The 14,737-nt window shown below is 53.8% G+C and overlaps 4 protein-coding genes across 4 annotated transcripts; 2 read left to right on the forward strand and 2 right to left on the reverse strand.

The window, feature by feature from the left end:
* Positions 1-526: 526 nt before the first annotated feature.
* On the reverse strand, positions 527-1,036 carry VTJ04DRAFT_2846 (uncharacterized protein; the record flags this gene model as incomplete). The annotated part of the gene is made up of 2 exons (XM_069360680.1): positions 527-703; positions 884-1,036. 2 exons carry the CDS (start codon positions 1,034-1,036, stop codon positions 527-529), a joined length of 330 nt encoding a protein of 109 aa, XP_069221367.1.
* Positions 1,037-2,638: 1,602 nt separating this feature from the next.
* VTJ04DRAFT_2847 (uncharacterized protein) lies at positions 2,639-4,584 on the reverse strand (the record flags this gene model as incomplete). The annotated part of the gene is made up of 2 exons (XM_069360681.1): positions 2,639-4,319; positions 4,433-4,584. 2 exons carry the CDS (start codon positions 4,582-4,584, stop codon positions 2,639-2,641), a joined length of 1,833 nt encoding a protein of 610 aa, XP_069221368.1.
* Positions 4,585-12,897: 8,313 nt separating this feature from the next.
* On the forward strand, positions 12,898-13,342 carry VTJ04DRAFT_2848 (uncharacterized protein; the record flags this gene model as incomplete). The annotated part of the gene is made up of 2 exons (XM_069360682.1): positions 12,898-13,023; positions 13,157-13,342. The coding sequence occupies 2 exons, from the start codon at positions 12,898-12,900 to the stop codon at positions 13,340-13,342; spliced, it is 312 nt and encodes a 103-aa protein (XP_069221369.1).
* A 56-nt stretch (positions 13,343-13,398) lies between these two features.
* Positions 13,399-14,439, forward strand: VTJ04DRAFT_2849 (uncharacterized protein; the record flags this gene model as incomplete). The annotated part of the gene is made up of 1 exon (XM_069360683.1): positions 13,399-14,439. The coding sequence occupies one exon, from the start codon at positions 13,399-13,401 to the stop codon at positions 14,437-14,439; it is 1,041 nt and encodes a 346-aa protein (XP_069221370.1).
* Positions 14,440-14,737: the final 298 nt, after the last annotated feature.

Raw genomic sequence — 14,737 nt, forward strand, 5'->3', positions numbered from 1 at the left:
ATTTTCACGTGTCTCTTGCGCTCTATTAACACAACTCCCACAGGCCCAGCCTAGTAACCTGCGGAGTTTGTCGCAATGTCCAGTGTGCCACCAAGTCTTTTAATTGCAGTTCAAGCAGTCCAAGCACAGCCATGATACCTGAGTTAAGGATGGTTGTTATCTTTCAGCCGCATCCAAAAATGGTTTGTGAACTCGTCCGTGTTTGAAGTGAGGTTTTAAACACACAGATAAGTAAATTTTCGAGTTTCCTTGTTCTGTCCTACATCGTCGTGTCCGATGGTTACTGAATATCTCTTCATGATACAAAGGTCAAGGCTCACCAGCACCCTGCCTGGCTTATACCCGCCTCTCAACTTCCATCGTCACCATTCACAGGAATCCTCCATACCCCCATCATCACTTACTCCCCCTCACATCATCCAACAAACCTGCATCCACCCCAACTTCTTGACCTCCTTCAATTCTTCCTCCTCTTTCTCCGCCTCATTCCCATTCCCCTCCTCCGAAATTTTCGCCTTCTTCACATTCACTCCTTTTTCCCCATCCCTCCCATCATCTTCTCCTTGGCCTGTCCCATCTTCTCTCCCACCTTTCCCATCTGCGTTTTGGCCTCTCCCGCCGCCTTTTCCAGGCCACCCGGCTTGGCCCGGTGCACCGGCTCCGGGTGATCCGTGGTTGAGTACATTGAGTCCGGGTCGTGGAGCTGTGTTGTCGTTAGTATTCGTCTTGTCCTTGTTTTTTTTTGTTTGTTGGTAATAAGAAGAAGGAGAAGAAAGCAAAACTGGGGGTTGACAGTAAGAAGGGGGATATCATCAAATCAAAGAAAAAAAAAGAAAACAAATCAGCAACGACATCAGAATAGCCTCAGCGTCGGTCGACATACATGAGCTTGCTCCTCGGCATTGTCAATCAAATCATGGACCTCCTCGAGCGCCTCATCGGTGTACCCCGATTCATGCTTGGGCACGGCATGGTGCGGGTGATGAGCCTTGGGCTGGCGGGCCTTGTGCTGCTGTTGTTTGGGCTGTCCTTCCATTGTTACTTGGATGTTGATATAGTACTAATGAAGTCGTTGGTATCGTCGAGATAAAAATACTATTCAGGCAAGTCAAGATACACAGTTGAGTAGGAGGGAAGGAGAATAAGGAGCAAGAGGAGGGAGAGCAAGAAACCCCTCGTGTTTTAAATGCTCGATCTCTCCTCACTTCTCCCTCGAACTCCCATCCTTGTTGTGTGACAACTTGGAAAAATGGGCTCGAGACAAGTTCCATGTCAATGTCGTCATAACCTCTCGATCGCGGTCGGTGAGTGGTCGAGAGAGAAGAGGAGCAGTTCAGATCTCACCACACCTACATAGTATCTAGGTGTTACTCCGTAGGTGCCTGCCTAGTCTAATACTGTGTACATACATCTAAACTCGACTTACACACGCACAAAACATAGGTAATTCTGTGTGTGTGACACACGTTGTTGTGTCAGGAGGCCCGAAGCTCCTTACAGTGGTAATACTCTCCACGCCACTCTTCCCCCTCACTCACTCCAGGGATCGATCATAGTACCTCGTACTCTCGTACTCTTGCTGCTCCAACCAGAACGTAGCTTCCAGCTTTTGTCCTTCCATACCATGGAAGAGCAAAGTGAGCTCCGGGGGGGGGGGCGCGAATGAATATCTAGGTAAGGTAGGACGAAGTTCGACTGACATGGACATGGACATGGACCTGGACCTGGACCTGGATCCGAACCCCGCACCAGACACCTACCTTTATTACCAGTCCATATTTCTCGGTACTCGTCGAACAAAGAAGCCAAGTTAGCACGGCAGCTGATGGTATCACCACCAACTGTACCATCGGCGTTTCAATCACCAGCTGCGTACCTCTACGAGTAATCAAAAGCGACGACAGTGAGATGACGTAGTTGCGTGACATGAAACTGCACCAAACTCCAAATAAGCTTTTTAATAGAGGTTCTTGGTTGGCCTTCATCCCCGCTTCCCGGGAGCTCAGGTGACAGTCATGGAATCTCCGGTTCGTGTCTTGTTTCGCCCTCGGGAAAGTTCGCCCATTGCCATGATTTGCATACGAGTCATTAACCCCCGAGGCCAGGGTCTGGCCATTAGGTAACGTGGATCAATATCAATCACGATCCACGGGATAATACTCTTTCAGAATCCCGAGCTCTGTCAGCTCCAACTTTCTGTCTGGGCTTTGGTAAGCGGGCCCAAGACGTTGGCCGACTTCAACAACAATGATCACTCGACATGAAGCTGCCTCTTCGTTTGAGATAATCTTTCATTGACATGAATTCATCGATTCCCCTATTTTGCTCCCCTTCCCAATGCTAAAACAAAACCAATGCTACATATGAGACATCTGGCGAGGGTTTTGACCCGACCCTGCTCGTGGGTATCTGATGTAGATGCGTGAAAAAACAAAAAGAAACAAGCAAGACAAAGAAAAACTGATTTGAGTTGACTGATACTCCGACTTTGGGCCAAATGGCACCGTGGGATGGAGTAGATATAACAAGAAAAATCCTGGCTGATAATAAGCATGGAAGCAGGACAACTTGTTGCCGACGACGAAACGAACGTGTGTGTTGCGGCTCATCATGCCTGAACGGGCCCAACAACACCTCATCAGAAATGCAACGCTGGCCACAGCATCGAGTACTCCTCCGTGCCTCGAAGATCTGCCTCGGTCATCACAAGCGGCGTCGGCCGTTTCGCTGCTCCGGACCCATCGTGGGCCTTGTCGGCGTATTCGCTCGCCGCCCTCTTCGCGTTGCCCGACTCGTCGATACCGTGCTTGTCTTTCTTGTGCTTTTTGAGATTATCGAGCCGGCTGAACGTCTTGACGCAGTTGGGAACATCGCACGCCAGGCGGACTCCCTTGTGTGTGTTTTTATGCTTGCGCAAGTACCCTTTAAGGTTCTCCCTTACACCCCTCGGTTTCCACTGACACTCGTCACAGACGAGCTCTTCTACTGGATCTGTCGCTTGCTTCGTTGACGCTGACGTCGTATTGCTCGGGTTGTTGCTGCCGGATGGCGGCGAGAGGGCCCCAAGCCCGCTCGTTGGAGGCACCTCGGTGGCAGGTGTCCCAAATACCGTCGTCATGCTGCTTTGCATGGACTCCTGACTCAGCGCGCGAGTCATGGCCTGCGTCGGCGTTTGTTGGACAGGATAGAATGGCGATGCTGCTGCGGTTGGGGTTGTCGGGCTTGGGATGCCATTGCTAACAACATTCGCCAAGTTGCTCATCATACCTGCTTGGACGGGGAAGCAGGTTTCCGGGCCGGTCGAAGGGGGAGTTGGCCGAGGCGTCTCGGCGTCAACCTTACCAGCCCACCACGCCGTACCGTTGGTACTGGAACGGATGTCGGTCGGCGAAACAGGACTCTGCCTGAGGGTCACCGTGTCGTCCAAACACATGGCTGAGCCCGTGACTGTGCCGGTGGAGAGGTTCGCCATGCTTCCCGTAACAGGTCCTTGCAAACCATACATGTATTGCGAGGCAGGCAAGCTGCCATGGCTTGGACCGGTCGTCGTCGTCGGCGTCTGGTACGGGCCCATCCCCGTTCCGAACAGAGTAGTCTGCGACGTGTTCTGCGAAAGGCGATCTGACGGGCTGTCGTCGATGGACGCATGCGCAATCGACGATACAGTGGAGGGTAGGTCAGAACCAGTCCCATCATAGTTCTGCCAGAGCATGCTCCCATCGACTTCGGCAAGCCCTGGCGAGAGGACGGGCTTTTGGAAGTCTAAGAGTCCCGGACTGGGGCCTTGTTGGTTGGATTGCGGTTGGAAATGGAGGGCATGTTGGAGAGTACGGCCAGCGAAGATGGAGCCGGGAGCGTCCGACGTTGCCGTACTCGGTCGTGTGTCGGTGGCCGTCGTGTTCTTGAACAGAGATTCCGAGGCGACCGATGCCTGCTTCCGAGACGGATCCTTCTTGCGGAGGGCAAAATCCCTCATTTTCGACCCCAAGCTGCGTTTCCTTTGAATGTCATGATTGGGGTGGGCCGAGGGCGGACACTTCCATCCTGACCACTGTGCCCAGTCCTTCTCGTTGGTTGGGAAGCGGTGGGTGGTACAGCACTTGTCACAGTCAAACTCGCCGCTGGAAAGCTCGGGACAAGACAGGAGGTGCTGGATGACCTGGAGAGGGGCTAAAAAGGTGCGACGGCACCGAGTTATCGGGCAGGCATAGCTTTGCTGAACTTGCTGCTCGCCGAGACAGAGCTGGTCGACGAGTTCGCGGAGGAATAAGAGAACCATACGCGCAGTAGTGCCATCTTTGGTCACCTTGTCCTCATACCTGAGCCCCCAATGCATAAAACATCAGCCACCGGTTCACGATATCAAGTCCCGGTCGGCTTCATAGGCGGACCGGGGATGTTGCCAATTAACAACAAGAACATGTCGACTCACGGGCAAGGTATGTGTTGATGAGGATGGTGATGGTTCGTCACGGTGGCCGAGTGATGTTGCTGCGAGCCATGGCTGTGGGGTCCCGAGTGGACGACCGCCGCGAAGGGCCCTGCATCGTGCATCGCTGGGTGTTGAGGAAGAGGAGTCGACATGGAGACCTGGACTGGCGCAGCGTAGCAGGGTGGCTCGCAGGGTACATCCACTGCATCATGGAACCGGACCAGGCTAGCGGGGAAGCCCAGAGAGGAAATGCAAAGAGGATGCCTCGAGCTCTTTTTAGGGGTTTGCTCGAGAATGAGGAGAGGGAGGGGAGTGTGAGGGGAGGGGGTATGGCCGGACAAGAGACCACAAGGTCTCGAGGAGGTGGGGGAGGGGGAAGAAGACTAAAAGAGGGTGAAAGGAGAGGTTCAGACGGAAAAGAAGAACAGGTACAAGAAGTTGCACAGAAAGACCATCCGCACAACCCCGGAGTGCGTCAGGCGGGTGACCCCGTCGATCTATTTGAGATGGGGAAAGGGGGAGAGAAGTAGTGTGTAGTAGATGTGGGAGAAAGCGGCAGACTTCTCCACCATATCTAGCCGGCCGGCCTGCCCGCCAGCCCAACGGCTCACGGCTCACGGCTCACGGCTCACGGGCTCCCACCAGCGCGGCACGCGCACGTACGATGGCGAGTCTGAGAAGAAGAGTGGGAACAGGAGCGGCAGTTGTGTTGCACCCGGCCGTTCTTGACGGCGGCCAAAACCAGGTGAGCAACGTGGGGAGACGGAGACGGACGTGGTTGGTCCCCTCAGTTTCGGCCTTGTTCGTCGGAGGGGGGCTGGACTGCGAGGGTGAGGCAGAGGCAGAGAGACACGGAATTGACGTCAATTCATGTTAGATTGCCATCTAATCAATCCGTTGGGCTTGGGCGGGCCTTGGCATGTCGAAACCGGGAGGTACGTAGTGGCCGGGGAAAGGTGACATGCGAGGCGCGCGAAGCGAGACGGCCTCGGGGTTTTGGTGCTGACGGACGGCCGTGTGCTGCCGGGGACGGATGTGATGGAGAGAGAATAATAATAGGGAGAAGAGATGGAAAAAGAAACGGAGAAGAATTTTGGAGAGGAAGACGGAAAGACCTAGGTACGGAGAGTAAAAGAAAGAGGTGGGTGACAGATGATACTGCTACACTTCTTGGTGGTGGAGTGACGGGAGGAAAGGCACCTTGGGGCTTGGGTGTGGCTGCCCGACCAACCTCCTTCTTCTCGATCAAGACTATAAGTGAAGATTATGGGAAACCACCGACCACCATCCACCACACCAGCCAGTCAAGTGTCCGAGTTAGGTACCATGTGTCACCATCTCCATCATTTGGGGAAAGGATGGACGGGATGGCCGGCGCTGGCACCTGCTTGACTTGGCATCGAGACTCGAGCGTTCTTCCCGCTCTCTTCCCGCTTCTACTTCTCTCCTTGTACGCATTGTGCATCTCATTCTCCGTTTCCATCGGTATTAGTTGGCATCCATTGCCAGCGATTGGTGCCCGGACTCTGCGGACAGGAACCCGCTCACTCTACTGGCCCGACGCCCTGCCTCAGATTAAGACATGATGCTGTTCCAACATCCACATCACATCCATGGTTGCGATTTCAAGTCAATCAAGTGCCGCGCAGTGTCCCCGGAGCCCTGTGCGTAGAGAAGACGCGGAAACGAAACCCTGCCATCACAGCGCCTGCGTCTGTGATTGCCTGGACTCGACTGCCGGCCTGGATGATACAAGAGGGGACAGCCGTCCAGACTTGAGAAATAGCCGGAAGCCCTACCGCGGGTGCTGCGCCGGGGTATGGAGCATGTACTGTAACTACAGGCTTCTTCTCTCGGGCCTGCCCGGGTGAGCACTTTGCGTTGATGAAAGACTGGAGACCTTGTACGTACTAAGTACCCCGGCTGTGTTCCGTCCGTTGGAAGGAAGCTATAATAACTTTGAAGCCCTATAGTTTCTCGGCATTCATTTCTTGACAGTTGTTATGAGGACGCAAGGCCAGTCTTTGTACAATTGACACGCACCAACCATCGACAACCCCAGGCCATCAGGGTTCTCAGACAGCCCGCAGCATCGCTTCCGGGAGAAAAGCCATGTTTTTGCGTCTGTCCGGGGAATCTCTCGGAGGTTAAGGCTGACCCCCCTGCCAGCGACAAGCCTCAACCCCGGACTGTCCTGAGTCGATTCGGTAATACGTAGCGACCGAACACACACAGAAACAGGCACAAGCACGCGATCGAGCGCCAGTAACCCGGGTCAGCAATCGGCCAGCACCGAACGCTGACGGTTCCTGGCTTGCACCACCCAAGGATCTACTGTGTAGTACGAAACCCAGAAGGATTAGCGCGGGGTTCGCCGGCACTCTGCGATGTACCCCAGAGATGAAGCATGGGAAACAACAGCGTGCAACGACACAGCCGTGCCCTGGGCCATCATCTCTTCATCCTCGAGGGAAACAGAACTGGGCGCTGGTTCGTCTCTTATCTGTTTGGCCTTCTGCGCGTCTTTGCTGCTGCCAAAATTGGCAGCTGGTCCGCAGGCTAAAAACGCGGAAGTTAACGCAGAGAGGCGGTTTAATTTAGCCTGCCCGCCCTGCGGAATCTCAACGGTTGCTTGGCGGCCCGCGTTTTCCCCCAGAAGCTAGCGGCGCGCCACCTCCAGATGTGCAGCAGTAGGTGGCCCCGCTTGGGCTGGCACGCTTCCGTTGTGGGGAAGTCTGCTTGTTCTCCTTCGGCCAAGATTGGGCCGACTGGCTGACACCGAGGCCGGTCAGCCAGTGGACTCCGTAGCTTCGGAGGTAGCTCAGGTAGCTCCGCATCCCGAGCTGATCCATGAGCACCTGACGGCCGCCTGATGAGGACGCAACGCCCGGACATGGCAGGCTTGTTCGTCAATGGTAAACTCTCTGTCTCGCCTCTCGAGTTGCGGACTCGGGTTGGTACGTTGAACAGCCACCCGAAGCGACACTGTCAACCATTGTTTCCTGGATGACAGAGAAAGCTAGTAGCCCAGTCTCCTAAAAATAAACGGCGAGATGTGATCTGCTGATCGACCGTCGATCAGCGTTGCTGTCACGGTGACGAACAATGATGTCGTCGGAATCAGAGGTGAAACCTCATTGCTACTCTGATTCAACATTACTGCTTTTTCTTTCTTTCGAGCAGGCACGTCTCATATGCTTGGGTTGCTGTCTGGGAAAGCTAAGCATGGAGGGGTGCTGTATTAGATGAGTTGGCCGGCTGTTAACAACCCCAGTATGGTCACACACAGTTCTGCTACTACGTCCACACATCATTCAAGCAGCTGTCGTGTCAAGGCAGACCTGTTCCCGGCCGTCTGGATGCGAAAGTGTGGCGTCGAGCCCCCTGTATGATCGTTTTCCTCTTCAGACGTGAAACTGACTTCTAGAAAACGGGTAACACCCGCGCCGGCCTGTACTCCGTAAGGCTGGGAGCCAGCAGGATCTACATTCATACATTTCGCAAAGAAGAACCTTGATGGCTGCCTCCAAAACCCGAAGCGACATGCCGACATTGCATCGCACTTTGCTGCCGTGAGCAGGTTTGGCGGAGCGAGAAAAGCAGAGATCAATCTATTTCGCCAAACGTAGGTGGCCATATGTATGTGCGGGATCGATCCCGTCCGCCTTTCGTCGTCACCATACCATCAGGCAACCCCAAAGCCGTGCCGATATCGCACGATAATGCTTGGTTTCATAATCCAACGGAACGCGGGGCATACACTATGGGGGCAGATACCCACCTTCTGCTATGGGGAGGTAGGTCTGTATGAACATGATGTGAGTGGACAGATGCTGTACAAACATGACGGCGTGCGTAGCAAGTGGCCTGTGGGTTTCGGCACAGATATGGAGACGGGATGTCTTGATACCCTGTTGGGGCCGGGATCGTGATCTGCGCTTGACGATGGTGTGCGGAGAGAGCCGACCGGAGCTTTGTTCCACTGATCAAATCGGCATCCATCCACATCTCTTAGCTCAGTAGTTCTCACACGTCCAATGGAGGGAGAGCAATAAGGTGGATAGCAGGCACACACACATACGCAGATGGAGAGTACTACTAGTAAGTAGGAGGATTGTCACACCACCATTCCGTGCGCCTCGGCGTGCGTCTGCAAGCTCGACTGGGTTGGTCTGTCTGGCCGTCCGTCCGCCCTCCTTTCCCTCCCTCCATCACGTACCCACAACAAGGTGTTGGTACGTTGCACCACGGAACACACAGATTAAACGAGTCCAATATCTACTATGGCACACACACGCGCGCGCATACACAGATACTTGTCATGATTGGTGCGAATTATGCTCGGGGAGGCAACGAGAGGCAGCCGGTCGATGGGGCCACGCACGGCAACGCTCGTTCGTTGTCTTGGGTTTCAGAGGTTGCTTCCTTCTAGCTCACTTCTAGAAGAACACGTGAGCCTCCTCATGACACCCAACGGGCTTGTCTTCACTTGGGCAAGGGGCGGGATGTTGCCCGAAGATTATTGATACTACCTATGCTATACCATACACAGGACGATTCCGCGCTCACACTTGCACAGCGCGGGAATGGGCGTCTTGGCCCGCATCGTATAATAGGTTAATAGATGGGTGGTGGTGGTGATGGTGGGTTGCTTGGCCCCAACTTCCAGATCGAGATGCTCCGAGGTTTGCTCATAAATGTTATTAGCACATACGGAGTAGTACTAAATCGTGTTGGTGCTTTGGGAATGAGGCCCACGCGGAATGCGGTTCGGTGGGAGTGGTGAGGCTGAGCGAGTTGATGCACATGACGCGGCCTGAATATTGAGGGAGGATTGCTGTTTATCATAGTAGTGCGAGAGGTTGAGAGAGACAAGGCTATCTTTTGAGGATTGGGATGGACGATAGGTTGAAAGAGCGTCTTTACTTACATCCATTGGTCGATGCGCTAATACCGTAAGTCTGTACCTCGAACCTCTATCCAATTACCAGTATGCCATGCCATGTTTCCACTTAGGGATCAATGGACTAGAGCCTTATGAATCGGCATAATAGTACCTGAGGGAAGTGAAAGCAGAAGACGGCAGCCAACGGGACCAAACGGATCCCAGATCTCGAGTGGAGTGTGGCGACGTAAGCATTGAGATGCATTGGGATATGCCTTTCCATGGCTACTACTGAAGACGCACAGTTGAAGGTAGCATTAAAGAATGGATGACTGAATTGAGTCTTGCAGTATTACCCCTTGCGAGGTTTCAAAGTCGTCAGCCCTCGTTCCCAAAGTCTCAACAAAGAGTCAAGGTAATAACCCAACGACTGACTTGAGTCACATTTTCCTTGCCAACTCACTTTAGTCCCAGATGACGCGATTTTTTCTTATTATTTCCGACTTAGCCAGGGGCATTGAGTTGTATTACGGCATTTGAGTCTTTGTGATGGTGTGTAACCTTCATTTGGAGACTAGTTACCATTGGAAGATAGGACGGGATGGGGCGTTCAACCGGAGTTAAACATCACTCAAGCCCCACGATCCTCTTCAATGGCACGATGCTTCCTCGGTAGGCAAGGCAGAATCTGGAAGCAACTTTGACTCTGGTACCCGATTCAGCCAATAAAGACAATTGGTTCTTGAGTCCTTTGAAACTCGAAGTCATGATAACGACGTAGCACCAAGGAGGGGCACAGCCATCGCAGAGATCTAGATTTGTTGTGCAATCGTCAAGTCATGTAACCACGGCTTGTGTCTTGAACTCGGTGTGATTTGTGGTGGTTGTCCCAGGGTAAGCATTGGTTCCCGAGAGGTTCTTTGATAAAGTCGCGGAGTTCGCTCAACACGGTGTCCGGATACTTGAGAAACCCCGAGTCTTGACAATACGGAGAAATTACTCTATGGAAGTGCCATTTGCCACGTCTCTCTTTGTGAAACCTGCCTGGGCCGCGACGTTGATTCGGCCCTTCATCGATGCGGCAATACCAGAAATCATGTTACCCACTGATAATTATTCAGTGCCATATTATTAACGCCCATTACTTCTTTCGCCCAATAATCTGCCACTTTGCTTGTCTGCGTCAGAGGCTGACGCGGTGAGGTGATAATTTTGCATTCCATCATCATCATGACCATCGAGATGATAGGCATACAGCTTCTCACATGTCGTCAGCAAACTCAGAAACGGCGAGACAAGGTACCGGCTAGATTGCTTCTTACTACCCAGAAAGAGTGTTGATTTATTCTCTAGAAATATTCCCTCGAGGAGGACTACCGGTGAACAAATAAACGTGGAGATTCCTGCAAGATAATTCTCTGGAACACGAGGCATGGAAGATAACACAGCCACGCCATAACCATAATCTGCCCTCACCATTTCACTCATAGTCCTCGATGGACGGCTGTATGGGAACTTCGCTCGGAATGAAAATTGTGTCGTTTCAGCTGAAAATATATGGCGTGTGTTTCTAATCGGCCCTACGGAGTGTGCTGGGCTTCTACGGTATCTCTCGATGGCAGGTTGACTAGGTTGAATGACTACTTCAGTCTTGCGTTGCTTACTTTACAGCTTCTTCGGCGATAATTAGGTACATCCTGCCCCCTGACAGAATTCCGTGTATGCAGGTAGATCCTTTGCCGACGAATAGTTAGCTGGTGAACAACATGATGTTTTTATTACACAGGCTCAAAGACAGCACGATGTCCCAGACTCCAGGCAATAAGCCATGATAAAGGATTGCCCGTCCATGACACAACATGGATTGACGTTGGGACTTGTCGGCTAACAAGTCGGAGACTACCAATTCAATAGTTCACGAGACACTGGACGAACATGACTCGGCCCCAGAGTTTGTGATCCGAGGACGTGGCGACTGTCCATCAAGTGCCTCCGTGACACAGGACGGCAACCTGCAGGGTCAAGCAAATGACAAGCCTGGTGGGTATAATATGGTAGTTGGCTCCCCGAGAGGGCTTCGCCCTCTCCCTTCTTCTCACATATTCTGGGTGTAAGTGAATTGAGTGAATTACCTTGATTCTTCTGATCCAGCCGGGTCCTCGGCCCTCAGGGCCAGTTGTATTCTTCCTCCATTGTCACTCCGTGTTTAAACAAAATTTTACCAGCACGCCGAGGTACGACTTGTCTGTTGTGCATGTCTTGCCCAAAAGCTTACAACTCAAGGAGTGGTTTTGAGTTTTAAGAGGTAGGTATTAATACTCCGTTTGAATGACCGCAGTGTCCGAGTTGCACACATGTAATCAACGTCACGAGTATGACAGACACTAAGAATAAGACTTCAAATAATTCTTTTTTCCCCAATCCTCACATTCCAATCCCCATTCTTGAATCAAGTGAACTTGGACTTGTCATCGTCCGGGGTTATTTTCTGTCCAGGGCTGGGCAAAAAATCTCTCGAGTTCCCAAGAAGGCAGCTCGGGATGCTCTGGGCATTCCTGTTGCATCCATCGCATCCATCTTCAGGCCCGGGAATCTTGTCTTATAGCTTGCCAAACAGCCGGACCGCCATATATTATCTCCAGGACCAACATGGATTGGCGCACGGGAAGTTGGCGAACTCATGCCCTCCAACAGGAACATCCTGATCCTTCGGGCTGAATCCAACACCGCGGTCTAGCATCACGTTGGATGATACGGAGTAGGTTGGTTTAGAAGAGCCGTCTTGTCATTACATCTAGGCGTTTGACAGGCAGACGTTGACGTATACGGCGGTCCCCGTTAGTCATGTTAATTGAACCTCAAGCCGGAGCGCGCATTCGCCTACGTCAAAAGATGTCGCCTCTTCGGCCAGCACCGAACAATCGTGACATGTTCTTCTTGGCAATGGATGTCAAGAAAACCTCACCTCGGCCTCACTCTCAACGGTCTTCCGTTTTTAGCTCTTCGGTGGGAAGGGTTGATCCTTTTCATGGTACCGGGTGGAGAAGCTGCACGATGTCAAGCAGCAACGGCTCCGACTGCCCACTCACAGGTCGACGGTTGATGGATGGATTCACGTGGTGGTGGGTTGACCGGAACACCCCGATCCGACGTGACCCAGGTGTTGGGGAACTGTCATTCACCACAGTCTCTCTCTCTGTCTTTTCGACCTTCCAAGTTGCGAACTGGCGTGGAAAATCCACGACCCGATTTATCAGGGTCGAAGGTCAAAGGGGGAAGACATGCGGCGTGCAGTCAATTTCACCTGATGGCAGCAGATTGGCTGATGGCCAAGACCCATTTCCAGTCCTTAACTCGAGAAGGGAGGTCGACAGCATGATGTTTCCCGCAAGCAGCCCACAGCTCCCGCCAAGACCTTTCCAGATCGGGCGGGTCGTGGTACGAGACCGAGCTCCTGAGTGGATGCCACAGGGGCAGGCCGCGGAAGGGAAGAGGAAGCTCTGGGCAGCTCTGGGGCGGGCTGAGCGATAACATTTTTGTTGGCGATACCACGGAGGGCCAGGGCGCCTCGTCTTGGCGGATGCTGTCATTGGCCAGACAGGATGGGAGCCCCGGGGTGCCACGCGCCCCAGACGCAGGAGAGACAGAAGGCCAGAAAAAAGCATGGAAGGATGCAACGCGGCCCTGGGATTCCGGTGGACAAAGTGTGGGTTGCCAACCCTGGCGCCAACCCTGGCATTCGGGGTTTAGACGGGGATCTATTGTCGAGCTTCTGCAAGAACCTGCAGAATATCGACGTCTCCAATTTCGTTCCCATGTCACTGACCACAACAAGTTAGTTCAGGAACCGAATCTCCCATATGCACCGGCAACGGTGTCATCCCATAAATAATGCTCACGGCACCCCATCCGCGCCATCACACGGAAATGTCACTCACGGAGTCGGCGCCTTCAGCAGTCCTTCGACAACGACATCACTTCCCAACTTGAAGCTTTTCGGAGCTCTGTCACTCGTTTATAAATAACTAGTTATTTCCTCTCGATTTGTCGAGGATCGCCAAGTCATCTCTCAGCAACAACAATGGCTTTCCGCACGGCCGTCTCCATCGTCGCCCTGGCCGCCGCCGCCCAGGCCCTTCCCCGGACTGTGGCTCCCGCCGCTAAGCGCGACGGCGAGACCTACACCTACCAGGGCTGCTATGCCGACAACGAAAACGGCGTGCGCCTTCTCGGCGCCGCCAGCACCGTCTCGTCCTCCACGACGGTCGCCTCTTGCGCCGCCTTCTGCTCCGACTACCAGTACTTCGGTCTCGAGTACGGCAGCGAGTGCTGGTGCGGCAACTCCCTGTCCGCCTCGCCCGTCGGCGAGGAGGAGTGCTCGATGGCCTGCTCCGGCAACAGCGCCGAGACGTGCGGCGCCGGCAACCGCCTCAGCCTCTACAAGAACGAGGACTACGTCCCGCCCGCCGGCGTGCCCTCCCCGGAGATCCTCGGCGATTTTGAGTACCTGGGCTGCTTCACCGACAGCGGCGCCAACCGCGTGCTCAAGGGCATCGCCACCTTCGACTCGGCCATGACCCTCGAGAAGTGCGCCGAGCTGTGCTCCTCGTACAGCTTCTTCGGCGTCGAGTACGGCTCGCAGTGCTTCTGCGGCGTCGACCTCGACGACAGCTCCGAGGAGGTGCCCCAGGCCGAGTGCAACATGCCGTGCGGCGGCGACCCGACCAACGTCTGCGGTGCCGCCAACCGCCTCAACCTCTTCGTCGCCACCTCGTGCAAGGTCGACCCCGTCAACCTCGAGTCCGTCGCCGGCTTCACCTACCAGTCGTGCTGGACCGACAGCGGCGCCAACCGCTCGCTCGCCGGCCCTGTCCTGCGCGGCGACGACATCACGGTCGAGAAGTGCGCCGAGTTCTGCGAGGGCTACACCTACTTCGGCGTCGAGTACGCCTCGGAGTGCTTCTGCGGCAACGAGCTCGGCGGCGAGGCCGCTCCCGAGGAGGAGTGCAGCTACATCTGCGGCGGCGATGCCACCCAGTGGTGCGGTGCTGCGGACCGCCTCAACGTCTACGTCGCTGATGCGTCTGCCACCGCTCCTGCTCTCCCCACTGTGACCCCGTAAAAGGCCTAACCTTAGGCGTGTCTGGTGTGTGTGAGGAAAAGGGGGTTGAAAAGGGGCTGGGCTTGGTACACAGCACAACTAGTACAATAATATAATTCATTTGGCGCAATGTATTAATTTCTACCTTTCGTTCAATTGCTATTTGGCTGTCTTTGCAATGCATTCCTCCTTGCCGCTTGTCTTTTCATAACTTCCTGTGTGCTGTACCCCTCCATATGCTGATGCTTGCTTATTTCTAACTGCCGCGAGATTGACATGGCCTTGAAAAGTTAGCTTGAAACCTTAGTCCACGCCTCGG

This window comes from Mycothermus thermophilus, assembly GCF_041956435.1.
Source record: "Mycothermus thermophilus strain CBS 625.91 unplaced genomic scaffold VTJ04scaffold_2, whole genome shotgun sequence".
Taxonomy (NCBI): Eukaryota; Fungi; Ascomycota; class Sordariomycetes; order Sordariales; family Chaetomiaceae; genus Mycothermus; species Mycothermus thermophilus.